The sequence below is a fragment of the Solea solea genome, chromosome 3 (assembly GCF_958295425.1).
Source record: "Solea solea chromosome 3, fSolSol10.1, whole genome shotgun sequence".
NCBI lineage: Eukaryota > Metazoa > Chordata > Actinopteri > Pleuronectiformes > Soleidae > Solea > Solea solea.
This window is the reverse complement of record NC_081136.1, coordinates 18,551,390-18,571,433: the sequence shown is the minus strand read 5'-3', so window position 1 is coordinate 18,571,433 and position 20,044 is coordinate 18,551,390. Positions and strand designations below refer to the sequence as shown.

The window sequence follows — 20,044 nt, the reverse complement described above, 5'->3', positions numbered from 1 at the left end:
CTTCTTCTTCTTCTTTTCCTTTCGGCTCCCTTCAGGGGTCGCCACAGCGAATCTACCTCCACCATCCAACCCTGTTCTCTGTATCCCCCTCTCTCACACCAACTAACTTCATGTCCTCTTTCACTACATCCATAAACCTTCTCTTTATTCTTCCTCTAGACCTCCTGCCTGGCCGTTCCAACCCCAGCATCCTTCCTGTCTATTCCTCAGTGCCACTGTCTCTAGACCATACAGCATCGCTGGTCTCACCACTGTCTTGTATATCTTTCCTTTCACTCTGGCTGATACTCTTTTATCACACATTACCCCCTGCGACTTTTCTCCACCCATTCCAACCAGCTTGAACACGTTTCTTCACCTCTTTTCCACAATCTCCACTGCTCTGGACTGTTGACCCTAAATACTTAAAATCCTCCACCTTCTTTAATTCCACTCCCTGTAGCCTCATGGTTCCATTTGGGTTCCTCTCATTCAGACACATATATTCTGTCTTGCTGCGACTAACCTTCATTCCTCTCCTTTCTAGAGCATATCTGCACCTCTGGAGCTTTCCTCCACCTGGTCTCTGCTCTCACCACAGATCACAATGTCATCTGCAAACATCATAGTCCATGGAGATTCCTGTCTAACCTCATCTGTCAGTCTGTCCATCACCACCGCAAACAAGAAGGGACTCAGAGCCGAACCCTGATGTAGTCCCACCTCCACTTTGAACTTCTCTGTCACACCTACAGCACGCTGTCTCACAGTTGTCATACATGTCCTGCACCAGTCTAACATACTTCTCTGCCACTCCAGACTTCCTCATACAGTACCATAGTTCCTCTCTCGGCACCCTGTCATAGGCTTTTTCCAGATCTACAAAGGCACAATGCTCTCTGACCTTCCCTGTATTCTCTTGTTTGTTTATTTATTATGTAGAATGTTCATACCACCTCAATAAGCTACCAACCTGTAAAATATGTCCATAATCTGTAAATTAGCATTTATCTATATGTCTCTCAATATAGCGTATTCACTGCACCTTATCTGTATATAATAATCTGCACAATATAATTGTATTTATAGCGCTCATTTATATTCATGTTTGTCCTTTTTATATTTATACTTATCCATAGAACAAATCTACTTCTGTACATATATATTCATATTCTTGCACTTTCTGCTTGTTGCACTTCTGGTGAGATGCAAACCTCATTTCGTTACCCGAAACTTGTATTTGAGTAATGACAATAAAGTTGAATCTCATCTCATCTCTACCAGCATTCTTAAAGCAAATACTGCATCTGTAGTACTCTTTCTAGGCATGAAACATACTGTTGTTCACAAAAGCTGACTTCTGCTCTCAGTCTAGTTTCCATGGCTCATGAACTTTATTCCTCTGTAGTTACTGCAATTCTGAACATCTCCCTTATTCTTAAAAATGGGCACCATCACACTTCTTCTCCATTCCTCAGGCATCCCCTCACTCTCTAAGATCCTGTTGAATAGTCTAACCAGAAACTCTACTGCCTCCTCTCCTAGACACTTCCATACCTCCACAGGTATATCATCAGGACCAACTGCCTTTCCATTCTTCATACTCTTCAATGCCCCCCTCAGGTCATCTTTACTAATCTCTGCTACTTCATGGTTCACAGTAGTCACCTCTTCTACCCTTTGCTCTCTTTAATTTTCCTCATTCATTAGCTCTTCAAAGTACTATTTCCATCTTCCCATTACTACTGTGGCACCTGTCAACACATGTCCCTCTCTATCCTTAATCACCCGAACCTGCTGGACGTCTTTCCCTGCATTTCTAAGGACTATCCTTGTGATGAGGATGTATTTCACTTATGTAATGAATTTATGGCTGAGCACAACCTTGCAATGTCTGATGATGTGTATGAAATTACTGAGCTTTATCTAAGACTTCGTCAAAGGATTATTAATGGTTTTGGGGAATCGAGAAAAAGTCGGCCTACCATTGTATACAAATATGCCATTAATTGTTTGTTGTCCAGGCTTGTAGGGTGGATACATTAGTGACACTGTATTTAAATTATAGGTTGATGTTTTTGTAGCTTCATATTGCCTTAACAAAGATATAAAAGAGCAGCATGTGTAGATATGTGTCTAATTTTTACATTTTCATTTTGAGCAAGCTCACACACAGGTGTTGCATCTCTTTGAGTGTCATTCTAGTTACTATTAGTTACTCTTATAGTAACTGTTATTATGCTGATGAAGCCATTTTGTAATAGACTGGCGAGCAAGATGCAATAAAGCGTAACACACGAGAAGAAAAAAAGTGTCTTAACGCTGGTTGTTAAGAATAAACATCTAGTAAAGTCGGCAATTGAACATTTAATACATTTTTACTAGTGAGAAGAATGTCCTTATGGGTCAGTGCTCCTAAAATGAAACAAAATAATTAAAGTCAAAGTACATCAGCGATTCCATTCTCATTCTTAATTGATAGTCTGATATTTGTTAAATAAATGCACCCATCGTGTCTGTGCGCATGGCTCTTCGCAGGCTCTTCTGAAGTTGTATTACGTCACCTGTCCTCTGTCCATGGTGTTGCCGATTAGATAGTGACGGTGCCTATCAGTGGAAGAATGCCTGGCAAGCTTATTCATTATGCAATCGTATTAAGCATTAGTTCATTTTTGATCTGGTTACTAACACATTAGTGTTAGTAGCATCCTAGTCCTAAATAGGTGACGATAACGTGAGGTGTTTCATCTTTGTGCTTGGTGATACAATTGCATACATAGAGGGGCACTTTCTTTCTTTATCTTGGCCGGATTGCCTTTGGCATGCCCTGTATGACCTGTAAAACTATGCACCATATACACTACATTACACTAAAGTACTACATTTTTCAAAACGTTGTCAATAAAAGAACATGACGACACAGTCCATGGTATAACAGTTGTAATGGTAATAAGTACAACAACAACATGTTAACATGGCAATTTCATGACCAAAAAAAAGATATACTGTCAGGAACTGTGACAGCTGCAAAAGATTTTGCTGGAATGTTTCTTACACATATCCCTATCTTCCCTTTATGCTTTTACGTGTCAAGAAAGATCATTTATTATGTAAACTGGACAAATCAATGAACTGTATGCTAATGAAGAAAATGACAATAGTGTCAATAAAAATGATTTAAACAAACAACTTTGCCCTCCTGGATATCTACTACCTTGATGCTATTACGTCCTATGGTGTTATCCTTAACAAATGATCAAGAATATCAAGGCGAGGAAGGCTGCAGGTCCTGATGGCATCAGCTCCAGGCTCGTCAAATCCTGCGCGGAGCAGCTGAGCGGGATTATGGGGGTCATCTTCAATACGAGCCTGAGACTGGGGAGAGTACTACAGTTATGGAAGACCTCCTGTGTGGTACCAGTGCAAAAAACACAGCACCCCAAATATCTCAACAGTTACAGGCCGGTGGCACTAACATCCCTCCTGATGAAGATCCTGGAGCAACTGGTGCTGTCTCATCTTCGCCCTGTGGTGAGATCATCAATGGACCCGCTGCAATTCGCCTACCACCCTAGTATTGGGGTGGATGACACTGTCATCTACCTGCTGGACAGAGCTCTTTCTCACCTGGAGAAGTCTGGGAGCACTGTGAGGATCATGTTTTTTGATTTCTCCAGTGCTTTCAACACTATACAGCCAGCACTTCTGAAGGACAAGCTGGAGCAAGCAGGAGTGGATCCTCACCTCACATCCTGGATTGTGGATTATTTGACTGATCGACCCCAGTATGTGAGGACTCGGGATTGTGTATCCGACATGGCTGTCGGCAGTACAGGGGACCCACAGGGAACGGTTCTGGCTGCGTTCCTCTTCATTCTGTACACTGCAGACTTCTCCTACTGCTCCCCCTCCTGTCACCTGCAGAAGTTCTCTGATGACTCTGCAATTGTCGGCCTCAACGACAAGGAGTACAGGGAACTTGTCCAGAACTTCGTGGACTGGTCCCTGCGGAACCGCCTCAAGATCAACATGGGAAAAACTAAAGAACTGGTGGTGGATTTTCGCAGGAGATGACACTCTCCTACTACACCGGTGAACATCCAGGATATGGACATTGAGATGGTAACGGCTTACAAATACCTGGGTGTTCACATAAACAATAAACTGGACTGGTCTGATCATGTTGCTGCGCTCTACAGGAAGGGCCAGAGCAGACTCTACCTTGAGGAGACTAAGGTCTTTTGGAGGGCAGGGAGAACTCCTTAACACCTTCTATGACTCTTTATGGAGTGGTCTGCTGGGGCAGTAGTATCACAGCTGCGGACAGGAAGAGGCTGGACAGACTGATTAAAAAAAGCCAGCTCTGTCCTTGGATGTCCCCTTGACCCAGTGGAGGTGGTGGGAGAGAGGAGAATGGCTACCAAGCTATCCTCTCTCCCACCCCCTGCAGGACACCATCACAGCACTCAGCAGCTCCTTCAGTAACAGACTGAAACATCCTAAATGTTTGAAGGAGCGTTATCGCAGGTCATTCTTCCTGCAGCTGTTAGACTGTACAACAAGCACTGCTCGCAGTAGACCACACATAACCAGGCTCCTCACTCCTTCCGTCTACGTGCAATTATGTACACAAATGCAATATACTATTTATGCTGTAAATATCAAGTCCATACTGTGTATATTCTTGCTGCCTATAATGTACATTCTACATTCTATTTTTTACATTCTAATTGTTTATAGTCTAAGTGTTAATATCTTCTTGTATTCTTATATTTTCTTTTTTGGTAATGCATGTTTATTATTTATTATCTCTACTGTCTTGCTGCTGTAACAATGTTAATTTCCCCACTGCGGGACAAATAAAGGACTATCTTATCTTATCTTAAATGAGGAATCTATTGTTTGCAGAACAATCTGTTGAACAATTTATATCTTGTGCAAATTTTTACATGAGGACGCTTGGTCACTGACATTATACATGGAAATAACAAGAGTTCACATTGAAATTGTGTGTGAATAGCATAAACACACACATATTCCCTGTATTAGATTAAATCATGTCCATTAGACTCCAACACCTTGTTCATCTCTGAGCTAAAGTCAGGGTAGCTGTCATAATGGACTGACAGCTCCAACACACAGCCACACGTATGGGCCACAGGTCTTTTCTGAAAACCTTTCTTGGTGAAGTCAATAATGATGTTCTTCCCCAAGAATAGAGGAGGAGGAACAAACACAGGTGATGCGTATCTGCATTCCTCAAGTATGTGGTTAGGTACCTCTGAATGTCCTTCTGGTGGACATTCATTGTCTCTGGGAAGGTGAGAGACTTAAAAAAATGAGTTTGTCGTTGTCCATGGCCCCTTTCTTTAACATGACAGAGATGCTTTAAGTTGTCCCTTTTTATACTGGTCGCATAAGTAGCATGTATGTTTCACGCTTATTGTGACAGTAAAGTAATAACTATTAACTGAGAAGTCACAGACACACTTAACCACGCATGATGCACATGACAATATCCATAAATCCATCCGGGACAGGATGATAGTGTCACTCTTAAGAAATTCAAGATCTCATCAGTCATCAATCCTCTCTTTTTTGTCAAGTGTGGAAACTTTTTCATTGAAAAAATAGTAGTGTTGTTCCGATACCATTTTTTGGCCCCCGATACTGATTCTGATACCCAGCTGTGCAGTATCAGCCAATGCCGATACCGTACTGATACCGCGCTGTTTGAAAAAAAAAAAATATAAGAGCTTTTTTTCTTCTAATACTAAAGAACTGCAAACTCACTTGGATGTAAAATCATTGCTATCAGGCACTACTTAAAAACCTTTGTGAAACAGGAAAAAAGGCTAATACAGAGGGAATCCAGTAGAACTTTTTTAATGCCTACCTGGTATAGGTGACAATAATTGAATAAACTCTTCTAAAACCTGAGAGTTTTGGCTCTCAAAGGTCAAAATAGTGCAATATCCATGTAATTACAACATGTATAATAGTAGTGCAACAAGAAGTAAAATTAAAATAATTTTGAAATAATAATACGTTATAAAATGTGTATTTTGTACAGCGCTTTTGAAACAGGTCTCAAATTGCTGCAGTATTTTTTTCCAGTAAAAGACAAGTGAAAAAACAAGATAAAATAGCAAATTCTAGACAAGAGTAGGCTAACGTTACCTTTGGCTTGGGGATGTTCAAGTCAAGCTCTGCATCTCAGCAGCTACAACGAGAGTAGTTCTTCTTCTTCTGCGGTTGAATGTACGCAACCGGATGTGCCCGGACTAGTGCCCGCACCAGGAGGCGCTACGGTGGTGAGAGGAGTGGTGAGGATTTCTGATGACGACATCAAATTAAGGAAGTGCCGATCCGCTTCGCAGAGCGCAGGAAAACAATAAAACCCTATTTTCTCAGCAGTGGCTGAACTGTTTGTTCTGAAACTTTAGGGTTTCATAAACGAGGTACTGACGCAGATACACACACACAAACGTTAACAGCGTTAATTGGAGCTTCCGGTCTATGTCTCCTTTAAGTTCAAAATGGGCAACTACCGGAGCAAACTGCGTTGAGCTGGATGTACAGATGTGGCCGTAAATGAAAGGAAAAGACTTGCGGGCAACAGCTCTGGTGGACATTCCTGCAGTCAACACGCTCCCTCAAAACTTCTATGGCTGTGTGATAAAACTGAACATTTCAGAGTGGCCTTCTATTGTGGCCAGCCTAAGGCGCTCCGGTGCAATATTAATGCTGTCTAATCAGCATCTTGATATGCCACACCTGTGATGTGGGATGAATTATCTCGGCAATGGAGAAGTGCTCACTAACACAGATTTAGACAGATTTGTGAACAATATTTGAGAGAAATGGTGATTTTGTGTTTATATTTTTGTTCAGTGTAGTACTCTTGTTGTTAGGAAAATATAAAGTGCTCTTTGTAATTAAAAGTTTAGAAAGGCATTATTAGTTTAGTTGACAGGGACCATGTACAGAACCAGGTCTAAACCAGTTAGCTAAATAGCTTGTCATATGTTGCTGTTTTGGTGTGTGGAAAATAATAACATTTCATTATAATAAATATAATTATAATAATAATAACAATAAATGAGGGCTGTGCAGTTTCAGATGTAACTTGCCCAAACAAAAAAAAAAGAATGTGTTGTATATGTTATTGTTTGGCAAAAGGATTTTTAAATTTTATATATGACACTGTTCTAAACTTAAAGGTGAATAAAAGTGACATTTGTTTGGACCAAAGTTTTGACTTTATTCTACAGTTAACAGTCATTTATGCAGTTATTCCTGTTACAGTAGTACAACAATTACCATGATGGTAAATACAGCACCCTATGACTGTGAAAGTATTGACAGTACTGTGAATATTACTGTAAGAATAATTACAGGACCGTAATAACAGCTGTATTAAAATTTACAATATTTACTTGTTACTGTAATTTAGACTCTGGTAAGCATCCTGTGTAATCTATTACAGCAACGATTACAGTTACTGTAGATTTCACAGTAACCTTCTTAGCATGTAGCTGAAAAGATTGAAGGGTGATGTCACTTTGTTGATAAGGGTAAAATGAATGCCACATGCAGATTTAGGCAAGAGTACAAATCAGTTGTCATGGTTCTGCTAATTATACTAAATTAAACATTTAAACTTAGTATCCAGACTTAACTCCCTGACAATATAGTATTGTCAAAAAAATGATGGCTTCCTGTGAATTGTGAATTTTGGGATATGTTGGGTTGCAAAGGTTCCAAATGTTGGATTCTTGCAGCAAAGCAAAAGGACATTTACCAATGTTGTGCCTGCCTCAATCTGATTGGGGTCCGCTGGAGCATCTACAAACTGGGAAAGCTGTATTATATACATGTATAGCAGTTTTTTTCTGAATTAAATTGTCATAACACACAAATATATGTTATATTTGTGATAAAAAAAAAATTCAGTTGGTATGTCTGATATCCTTGCTTATTTATATGATTGGAAACTACAGTTAGTTACTTACCTACTCACTTCTAGTTCTTGTTTGTAACCAAATGTTGAAATGCACTTATTGAAAGTCGCTTTGGACAAAATGTAATGTACAGTACAGTTCACCTCTGGGTCAACGAGTATGGGAGTTACTGGGTCTCCCTACTGGAATGGGCAAGGGGGGGAACAGGGGATAAAGCAATAGGCTACTCTATACGTCCCAGACTCCAGGAGAACTACAAACTCCAAATCTCCTGAAATTAAAATGAACTTAATGAGCCTCAGGGACAACAATCCAGAGCCTTTTAGCGTCTCCATGCAGTGCGCTCGAATATAGGCTCCTCTTATAAAGTGCCACATTTTCGTGGTAAGAGAAATTAGAGATAATAAAGGCAACCTGCAAACACCCAGTCACCAAGAGAATGGGAGAGTCTGCTCTTATTGTTGTGTATATTTATGCCATATTTATATTGTAATAACTGGCTTCTCTAAAGTTTTTTTTCCCATAGTTCTGACAAAGGATTTGTGCAACTGAGAAATATTTTCCTCTATTTCATTTTTATTTAAATTACATGTATATCGTTGTGTTTTCCCCACAAATCTTGTTACATGTTTTATATTTATCATATATATTTTAGATGTCCTTGTGGACATAAAATAAAAGATCAGTTTGCTTTTTTTTCGGGGGCATTTGAGGGGATTCTCGCCCAGCAGTCTTAACCAGTGGTCTAGTCACCATAAATGGTAAGAACATTTATAAACAATATACCGACATGTTTATGTCGGTATATTGTTATATATAAATATATTAAGTATACAGTAACTGTGCGATCAGTCTGATCTTCATTGCCACGCCTCAAGGAGGGACGTACTTCTACTTGTCTTCCTCTGTCCGTCTGGAGTCAGTGCCAGAGGCAGAGTGGAGGAGCACTCAGCTCTGGCAGGAGAACCAAAGAAAATCTCTATCGCAGCTGGGAGGCTTTTCACAGTCTGCATCTGGACGCACGGGATCACGCTTCAACATCCAAGTTCGCGATTAGGACAGGTTTTCTTATGACGTTTGCAGCTATAAGGAGACATATGTGTGTCGTGCCAGTGGCATTCCCTCCTCTCCATGCAAAGGGAAGAAAGTATGAGCTGGTGATCTAGTGAACATGAGCGCGTAAAACCTCTTCTCTTCGGTTTCCTCCCATCCTCCTTTTACAATGGTCATCTTTCTATACACAGCTCTGCTTTTTGGTTTCAAACAGTCGCTCAGCGCTGAGCTGAAATCCTCCTGTCCGACACGGTGTGATGTGAGCAACTGTCCGAGCCCTAGCTGCCCCAGCGGATACGTGCCCGACCGCTGCAACTGCTGCCTGGTGTGCGCGCAGGGGGAAGGAGACCCGTGCGGCCACGAGGACGATCTGCCGTGTGGGGACGGACTGGAGTGCAAACTCCCGGCACGAAAAAGACTCTCCAAGGGATTCTGTCAGTGCAAGTTAAACCATGAAGTCTGCGGCAGCGACGGGAAAACGTACATTAACGTGTGCCACCTGAAGGCGAGCAGCAGGAGGGCGCTGCAGCAGGGTCTCCTCGGCATCACACAGATCCAGCACGGACCATGTGACGTCAGCATAGGTACGATCTGTGCAGATGTAATGTTATGTGTAATGTTAAATGTCTCTTACATTAAAATAACAATAGTGAAATAATACTTACTATAATTTCTGAAGTAATCATCAAGTAATATAGTAAAACACAAAGAAAATATATTAACTGTCAATATATGAAATAGTTATGTTTAATTGGTTAAATATTCCCGTTGGCTGCTAAGTAATATGTATATGTATATATACATATATGTGTCTATATATATATATATATATATATATACTGTATATATATATATATATATATATAGAGAGAGAGAGAGAGAGATATTATAGTCTGTGGAAGTACAGTATAATATATTGTGTTTATACATAACAGCAGCCGTTCCCAAACTCAAGAGTGTCTACATTGTATCTGAAAATCGTCTGAGGGCTCGTACACATCTCAAATCCAGTGGCTACCGTCCATAGAGGGCGCTAGGGTGCTGCCCCATCAGTCTCACATGAATAAGAAGTAGATAGGAATCATCTAAAATAATTTATAAAAACATGGACAATTTAAATATTCAAGCTACACATTATACACGTTTTATTCAATGAGGTTTTATCTGTTTTACATGCAGATCAGGAAATGGCTGTCCACCGCCGAGTTTTTACCTCTCTGTCTGCTTTTAAGTTTTCTGAACTTTTTACCTCTGCTTCTTTTAGTGCTCTTAACCCAACATTTCAACACAGAGGAGCTGGTCTCTAATTTTAACCAAACATGTCTATGTGTTCTGGACTTAGTTGCCCCTTTTAAAATTAAGTAGAATTTTAATCCACAGCCCTGGCACAACAATTTTACACACACCAACTTAAAAGAGTTGGTATAAAAATGAAAGAATTGGATTTCAATTTTATTAGGCAACAGATCCCCCCCCACACAGCATTTTATCCACCAGTAGAGATATTTTTACACTTTTTAACGATTTTCAACCTGTCACTTTCTTTCTTATCAGACATTTTATCAGACATGAAACCAACCACATGCAGCTTTGATTTAATTCCCACCACATTTTTTAAAGAGATTTTTAACACAGACAGACCCAGTATTTTATCCATTGTAAATAGTTCTTTAACCCATGGTGTTTTTAAGCATGCTGCGGTCCAACCTCTTTTAAAGAAGACCAACCTAGACCCACCGATTTGAATAATTTTAGACCAATTTCTAAACTTCTTAACCCCTTTTACCAAAAGTTTTAGAAAAAGTAGTTTCCTCCCAACTTTTATTATTTATGGCACAAAATAATTTATTCGAGAAATTTCAATCCGGTTTTAGAGTTGTACATAGTACTGAAACTGCCCTCCTCAAAGTAACCACTGACCTGCTTTTAGCTATAGACAGAGGAGAGAGCGCTATTTTAATTATTTTAGACTTAAGTGCCGATTTTGGTATCAGGGACACAGCTCTTGGTTGGTTTTGTTCTAACCTTTTTAACAGAACCTGTGCGGTCACCATAGGCAACTACTCATTCTCTACAACCCAAATAACCTATGGTGTGCAGGTCCAATCTTATTTTCTATTTATATGCTCCCACTCGGCTGTTTGATACTGACTGTACATGGGACCAATAATCACTCCAGCTTTGTAGTTAAGCCACCAGCTTTATTGAACTACTGCTGTGCACTACCTTTAGTGACTAGAAACATTTCCCCATCTGAAAATGATTCATAAACAGTCATTAACACATTTATCTCAGCCTATCTAACTTCCTTTTCACCCAACATATTTATTCCTGACTAAACATTTTCCTAATGTATTCTTCTCTATCAAACCCATCTCTGACATGCATAAGCACATTACCTTACATTTAGAACAAACAAGTAAACATTTTAATTTTCAATCTTCCATTGTTAACCCTGGAAGGCTCATTTAAGGATAAAGTTAGTTAGTTTCTGTGGTAAACCGGTGAGGTTTCTCCTGCTTGGGTGTGAGAAGCTCCATCCTAATCCCCTCACAGTGAGTCTGAGTCAGAGACTCTGCACTGGACTCTGCAGCCTGTTTGCTTCCTCGCCCCTTCCTTTTCAGTCCATGTCATTTGTGTTTTGTCTGTTGCTTGTGGAGTCATGTCCTCCGTGTAGTACTTTTTCACAAATGTGGTATTTCTAGACTATGTAGCTCAACTTGGTGATTTGACAACCACATTGTTACCGTCCTTCCTGATTACCTTGTGTGGCGTCTTGTTGACCGTAGTGGAGAATTTGTGCACCTTGTCTTGTTTCAGTAGAACCTGATCTCCAACTGTCACATCCGATTGTTTTGCTCTGTTCTTGTTGTCGGTGTAGATCTTTGATTTTCCCTTCCTTTCAGCATCTATGTCTCTAGATCTCTTTGTGGTGTTGTTATGTCAGGGAGCTCTCCTCATAATTACCTTTTGAAGAGCAGCTCTGCCGGACTCCTTCCAGTTGTGGAGTGGTCAATAGGTCGATAGATTGTGACGTACTTCAGGAGCTCTTTCTTCCAGTCCAATTCCTCAGAATGTGCAATGCATATTCTTTTCATCAGTGAAGCATTTTGTCTCTCCACTTCACCATTGGCTTGTGCCCACTTGGGTGTCATTTTCACATGCTGTATTCCGTTGTCCTCACAGTACTGTATGTCTGAAACTGTGTAGATATAGACTGTGGGCCACAATCAGGCCGTCGGCCGTCGGCCGTAGTGGTTCAGGCACATCAGGTCAGGAGACTACCTGGCATCCGTGACAGGACTTCACATGTCTCTCTGCAGCCCGATCCATCCCTGGCCACCATACTTTACTCCTGAGTAAAGTATGGTATAGTGCTGTTTTGTGTCGACTATGCCCAAATGTCCCTCATGGGCCAAAGCCAGAGCCCTGGCTCTCAGTGTGTGTGGTTAAACCATGCGTGTCCCTCTCAACACTAACTGTCCAATCACACACAGCTCATAGGCTATAGGGCGCATATGTCTAGCACCTGTCAAAACAGCCACTCTGTACAGCATTTCTCACCTCTCTCTGTTCATCAACCTCACGTATTCCTCTGTTCCATGTTCATGAGTCTGTTCTATGGCACTTCCTAGCAGTGATAGGGGATCTGCAATATTGTCTTTTCCTGGAATGTGAACCACCTTAAAATCATATGGTTGGAGTCTCAGCACCCACCTTTCAAAACAAGCACATGGTTTTGATGTGGGACTGTAGATTGCCTCAGCGCTTTGTGAAGGTCAAACTTTTTTCCATATACTGTATGTAGGGGTGCAGTGTCTCGCAGGCCCAGACTAGTGCAAGCACCTGACGCTCGGCCTGTGAATATCTCCTTTCACAGTCTGTAAGACTTCTGCTCACAACAAATATTGGTACCATTTCACTTTGTTGTTCTTGCACTAGAACCGCTCCTATGCCAACTGGTCCAGCATCTGGTATAACTTTGGTGGGAGCATCTTTGTCAAAATATGGCAGTGTACCAGCCTCAACTAGTTTCTTCTGGAGTATTTGAAACGTTTCTGCTCCAGCCCGAAATCGAATAGTGTGTCTTTTTTAGTGAGTCTGCGCAGTGGTTCCGATATGTTGGTAAACTGGTGTATGAAACTATGAAACAGCTACTGTAGCCAGCTAACCCCAGGAAGCTGTGTACCTATGCATTTTCAGGTTGCCGTGCCTCCGCTACAGCGCTCACTTTTTTAGTCATTGGGCCGATGCCCTTCTGTGACAGTAAGATGCCCATGAAGATCAGCTTATCCACGTTGAGTTGACATTTACTGTATCTGTATTTAATGTCAGCCCGCACCTCTCCAGCCGTGACAGAACTGCATGCAACCGTTGATCATGGGTTTCCTGGTCAGGGACATGGACGATGGTGTCAACCGAAATATTCTCCACCCCCTCGATTCCCGTCACTGCTGTTGCAATTTCATGTTGATATTGTTCGCTTGCTGAGGAAACACCAAATATGAGTCTTGTACCTAAAAGTACCTGTGTGGACAGCAAACGTGGTGATACCTCTTGACTCTGGTCTGAGCTCCAGCTGGTGGTATCCCCACTTTAGATCCAGTTTGCTGAAAATGGTTGATCCATTCATCCCTTGTAGAAGCTCATCCACTGTGGGAATCGGATGTCTCTTTCTGATGATAGCTGCGTTTGCTCTCCTCATGTCGAGGCACATCCTGATGTCGTCCTCCGCTGCCTTAGGAGCAATCACGACTGGGTTCACCCAAGGTGTGGGTCCCTCCACTCTTTCAATAATGTCCATGTTTCTAGCAGTTGATTTATTTTTTTGGCCTTCATGGCAGAGTTCCAAGACGAAAAAAAGAATATTAAGGCTTGTCTCAATTTTGCCAAAAAACATCTTGATGATCGCCAACACTTTTGGGAAAATACTCTGTGGACTGACGAGACAAAAGTTGAACTTTTTGGCAGGTGTGTGTCCCATTACATCTGGCGTAAAAGTAATACCACATTTCAGAAAAAGAACATCATACCAACAGTCAAATATGGTGGTGGTAGTGTGATGGTGTGGGGATGTTTTGCTGCTTCAGGACCTGGAAGACTTGCTGTGATAAATGGAACCATGAATTATGCTGTCTACCAAAAAATCATGAAGGAGAATGTGCGGCCATCTGTTTGTGACCTCAGGCTGAAGCGAACTTGGGTTCTGCAGCAGGACAATAATCTGAAGCACAGCAGCAAGTCCACTTCTGAATGGCTAAAGAAAGATAAAATGAAGACTTTGAAGTGGCCTAGTCAATGTCGCTGAATTACAACAATTCTGCATAGATGAGTGGGCCAAAATTCCTCCACAGCGCTGTAAAAGACTCATTGCAAGTTATCACAAACTCTTGATTGCAGTTGTTGCTGCAAAGGGCGGCTCAACCAGTTATTAGGTTTAGGGGGCACACACTTTTTCACACAGGGCAGGTTTAGTGTAGGTTTAGACTTTTTTTTTCTTCCCTTAATAATAAAAACTTTCATTTAAAAACTGAGAAATCAGGAAGGGGGCAAACACTTTTTCACACCGCTGTACCTCCACCTGAGACCCAACGATCCGAGAAGCCTGGTTGCTGTTTTAGACTGTCTAAAAGACGTGAACCGCTGGATGGCTCATAACTTTCTCCAACAACACCAAATCGGAAATAATACTGTCTAACCCGCCAAACACAATCTCCAGTCGCATCAGTCTTGGTCCGTTATCCGGTAACATTAAGCCCACTGTCAGAAACCTAGGTATCATCTTTGAGTCAGACTTCACCTTCATCATCTTGCTTCCTCAACATCACAACCATCTCAAAAATATAAAATATTTTATTACAGCCTGACCTAGAAAAAGTAGTCCACACCTTCATATTCTCCCGTTTAGATTACTGCAACACCCTTAACCGTAACCGGCATCAATCACAAATCTCTCTCCCGCCTCCAGCTGGTTCAGAACTCAGTAGCCAGGCTTCTCACCGGTTTTAACAGACGGCATCACATTACCCCAATTTTGGCTTAACTCCACTGGCTCCACTTCCCTGTATGTTTTAGAATTGATTTTAAGATTTTACTGATCACTTTTAAGGCTCGTAAATATTTATATATCACAGACATGCTGACCCCATACCAGCCTGTTCGCAGCCTTAGATCCGCGGGTGGGTCTGTCTTAACTGTTCCGAGGCCGAGGCCTCAAAACCTACTCTGTCAGAGCGCCAACATTTCGAGAGCTTCGAGTTTCTGTGTAGACAGCGAATACGAGACTTTAGGAAAACGATGATGCCATATTCCCACCTCTCTCTAGCACTGTCATTCATTGTCTTGTGCTTATGGTAGGTATCACAAGAACACGTCCTGTCTTAAGAGATTTCACACACGTGGCCCTGGCCCACACTTTGGGACTCATTGTATTACAGTATATTGTAAAATGCATACATTTTCATATATTGAAATATTCATAAAAATATAGCCACTATACAGTACCAGCCAAAAGTTTGGACACCAAGTGTAGGAGGCCAAGTGTACTCAAAAATGTGGGTGCACCTAAATTTTGTGAATTGGTTGCACTGGTGCGCCTAACGTTTTTTTAGGTGCACCAGTGCAACCAATGCAAAAAGTTAGTCTGGAGCCCCGACTGTATATTTTTGATATTTTTTTCACACATGGATGGGCAGAGGAAAATTACAGCATTCGATTATTGTTGATTTTTTTAATATTCAAATTCAAATTAATTCCTACAGCCCTATTGTATACTGTCTGAGCTATCAGCTTGTTTGCGCCGCTCTGAATCTCTGACCAGCAAATGATGGGAACTTACTACTTGTCCTTTCCTTGTTTTTAATGCACATCCTGGTTCAATTTAGCACCATAGACAAAAACTTACAGAGTAAGTCTGTAATGTATTTGCCAAATAATTCCTCACAGAGGTTTGTGTGTTTCCACAACTGGGTGCATTCTGGGAGTTGTTGTCGTTCATCTACAAGCCAAAAATACATTTTCTGCCTTTCTCAGCCAAGAAGGCACTTACTTCAAATATTATTACACATTTCTACTACATATATGACCCAGTTGTAATAAACATTCATCATTCCAGTGGTGAATTAATCCTTTAAATTGTGGTGGGCACTCAGGGGTGTGTTCTCTCACCCACCTTTTCCTCGTCCTGCCACATTGGTGACCCAAAAAGTGTTGAAAATGTTCAAAGTAGTCGAGGAGTGTGACTCCTTCTCACCTTGTGAATTTCTCTGTGAGATGAATAAAGTATCTATCTATCTATCTATCTATCTATCAACAACCTCCTCTTCAGCCATGGCCCAACTCCCGCAGCAGATGGGTCTTGGCGGCCGATTCCAGCCAGGCGTTTTGACCTGGTGGGACCTCTGCCTCCCTCCCAGGGTTTCATGCACCTGCCCACAATGGTGGATCAAACCACCAGGTTGCCGGAGGCGGTTCCTCCAGTCTTCATTTGTTTTTGTGCGCCATGACGCTCACCGGTTGCCCTTCCAGCCCCCTTACGATGGCCCGTTTAGGGTGCTGGAGGCGGGCTCTAAAAGTTTCGTGCTGGATATGGGCGGGCGTGTTTCGTTGGATAGACTCAACCCAGCTCATTTCGTGCCTGGTGAAGAGGTGTTACCGGCCCGGGTCGGGGGTCACCCCCCCTTCCAAGGCCCCTGATGTGTCTTCTTTGGCTGTGTGTCCTGATTTGGAGCCGTTGTGGTCGGTGTCGCTCCTGCCTGTTGCCCCCCAGCGGTTTCGGACGTGGGGTGGCGTAAACGTTATGGCAGACTGGTTAAGCCTCCTAGGAGGTACTAACTCATACCCTGGGGTTTCCCTCTGGGTATTATGGGTGTCCCATAAACCCTGTTGGTTTATGGGAAAGGGTGTGTTCAGAGGATATATTTGCTATATGGAGCAGATGTGCTCTTACTGTTCCTATACCCAAGCAATAAACCTGTGAAACTCGCATACGTCTCCACCTTTCCTCGTCCTGCCACAAAATACATTTAAAAGATGATGAAAAGCTAGACGAGGACACAAGGAAAACATTTATTCTTTCCTTACAGGAAACTGTAGTCTAGAGTTACTGTAACTGTGTTACTTTCCTACACCAAATTCCATAGATAAAATCAGTAGTGTTTGTAGCTCACAGGGACATAGCAGCTGTTGGTCTATGCTGTCCTTTGTGGTAGCTTTTGTTAAGTGGTTATTTGTCTCTTTGAAGTGTGGAGCTGGCTATGGTCTTGGTCTGCTTACATTTGCTTACCCAGGTGTCTGAGTTGTTGATTGGAATGATAAACCCACAAATTTGTCTTAAAATATTAATTTGTGCACATATTATACTTACTTCTCCATAAGATAGTTAGCTACGTATGATCAAGGAGGTGATAAATACCATCAGAGCATACCTTACCCTTTAACAGTCAGGCTTCATTATGGAAATTTTTGTCCATTTGGGCAAATGTTCCCTCATTAACTGGCCATCATTTTGTCTGTGTTAGTGGCAAATTTTTTGAAAGAAAGTTGCTCTTTTTTGGAATGCAAATTTAAACTTTTCTAATAGATCAATAGAACACTGAAAACAATTCTCTTGAGACGCTATAGGGTTTTACATTGTTGCTGCTGCTGTTGCTGCTAGAACATTTAAATAAATGACTTCCTCTGTGTGTGAAGACTGTTCCCCAGAGAAACACTGACCAGATGGAGTGTTTTAAAGAGCATGTGAAAGCCTGCCCAAAGCAAGGAGCTTGACTCAGTTCAGTAAATTAAATAATTATTTAATACTTTTGCAGTAAAAAAGACAAAAACAACTGGCTTCAAATTTTGTTGAGACAAAAATTAATAGTTTATTTAGGATTATTCTTTCTTTAACATAACATTGCTGGTAATCTGGGTAAAAGGAATGATTTACTACAACCGATGTGGGAGTGAGGACCTATGGGTAAATCATCCAACTATTTCTAGTCTACAACGCCCAAAAGGATGTGATGTTCCAGTGAGTATGTGTGTGTGTGCACGTGTGTATGTTCCTTCTTTAGGACCTTTTCTGGCAAAAACACTGACCTGGTCAGGACCACTAGTCCTCATGGAAACCAAAACCTGGTCCTAATTAAAAGCACAAATATAATCAAACCACAAACTTTATTTAAACAATAGTGCACTATCACATCAAATTAAACATACAACATAAAACCACATAAATTAAATATAAATATAAAGTTTAGTACTATCCAATAAATATAAACAAATTTTAACCCACTCACAGAAACTACTTAACACTACAACTACAAATACAATCAAATGTGAACATGACAAGGCTGTCAACGTCCTAACTGAGTGTGTGTGTATGTGTGTTGGAGCATCTGTGTTTATCAATCAGCACGGAGAACTAGGGCTGGGCAATATGGACCAAAACTCATATCTCAATATTTTTTGTTTTAATGGCGATATGCGATATTATAACGATATTTTGAACAAAACAGGAACAAAAAGTGTGTACTTTTAACTAATCACCATCAACCATTTATTTAGGTTTAGTTTTGTTTTTTGCTCAACAAAGCACAGCTGTGCATATAACAACAGATATAAACAATAGTGTTGCCTCTTTGAAGCATTTAAAGTATTTTAAAAGAAAATCTATAGTAATGGCCTACACTTATAGGCATAATTGTGCAAATAACAAAACATGTACACAAAAACAGGCCTACAGCTTCACAGTATTATATAGAAAACAGAGAAATATAAGAAAACACAGGCAGTCTTGTACTTGAAAGCGATATTTGAGTAAAAGTATCTTACCAGAAAATTACTTTGGTAGAAGTTAAAGTCACAATATTACTTGCGTAAAAGTCTTAAAGTAGCTGACAGCATAATTATATGTACAGGTGAACAACTTCAAACAATATTAAAATTAACCTTCTGTCATGAATGGGGACAAGCGCTTTCTCTGTCTCTCTCTCTCTCTCTCAACCTCCCTGTGTCTGTTTGTATTTTTGAAACTTTTTGGAAGCTTTGGAGTTTGTTGGGCTTTTGGAGTCTGTGGAGCTTCTAGACACACTGTGTTTTAATTCAGACGAAATCTGCGGTTTATCTGCGTGAGCTCACTAGCTCACCTGTTGGCCGCTCAGCTGACCATTGCTGAAACCTGGCGTCCGGAGTGTACAACAGAAACCCGGGGACCAGAGCCTCGGTGTCACACATGGTGAACAGCGAGCCACTGATGTGTTTTAAGTCCACTTGGAGCTGAAATCTGCAGCTAACAGCAGAGCAGCTAACAGCTGGTGCCGCTAAAAACTGGCAACAACAAACAGGCGTTACGTCACCAGCTCAACTTTTATTTTGTAGTAACGAGTAACGAAGATGATTAAGGGAAATGTATCGGGAGTAAAAGTACACATTTTGTTTAGGAAAATAACAGCGCCATTGTTCTTTTTCTTAGCCACCAACTGCTCACTCTCCACCTGCAACGTGTCCGCCACATTTTTGTTCAAATGTCTGTTGTGATGCGTAGCGTGGGTGGGAGAACACTACGTAGTACGTACATGTAAGGGGCGTCATTGAGCAGTTGAACTAGGCTTGTAGGCATACAGAGAAACAGTCGGCCTTATTAAATAGCGTTCGCAAGGCAAGATAAAAATAATATATAATAGTCTCAACTACATATCTCTTTCAAAAATATACCGGTATAACTCTTACTACCGGTATATTGCCCAGCCCTACGTAGAGCTCTGTGCAGTCACTCCGTGACCGTCAGTGGCATTGCTCCACCCAGGGATATGGCTGATGGTAAAGCGGTACGGCTGCATGGACAGGTACCAGCGGGTAATCCGTGTGTGAGTCCCACATGCGGTCCATCCATTTGTCATCGTAGGTGTTTTTTTTCGGAGTCTTGTTCACTCGCCATTGTTTCTGCACTGTTCGGGCAGTGCTCAGCATTTGCATGGGGAGCGCTGATTGGCTCCAGGGAAATTCAGCGATGTTCGGATTGGCTCTGAAGGCGGCATGAGCAGAGCACTGAGACTCAACAGCGA

At 41.4% G+C, this 20,044-nt stretch overlaps 1 protein-coding gene across 1 annotated transcript in view; it reads left to right on the top strand.

Annotated features, from left to right (window-relative positions):
• Positions 1–8,851: 8,851 nt before the first annotated feature.
• htra3b (HtrA serine peptidase 3b) overlaps positions 8,852–20,044 on the top strand; it is a 36,938-nt gene continuing 25,745 nt past the window's right edge. The window contains exon 1 of the mRNA XM_058625282.1: positions 8,852–9,580. Within this exon, the coding sequence (XP_058481265.1) occupies positions 9,166–9,580 (415 nt within the window). The 5' untranslated portion in view covers positions 8,852–9,165. The remainder of the gene's footprint in view (positions 9,581–20,044) is intronic.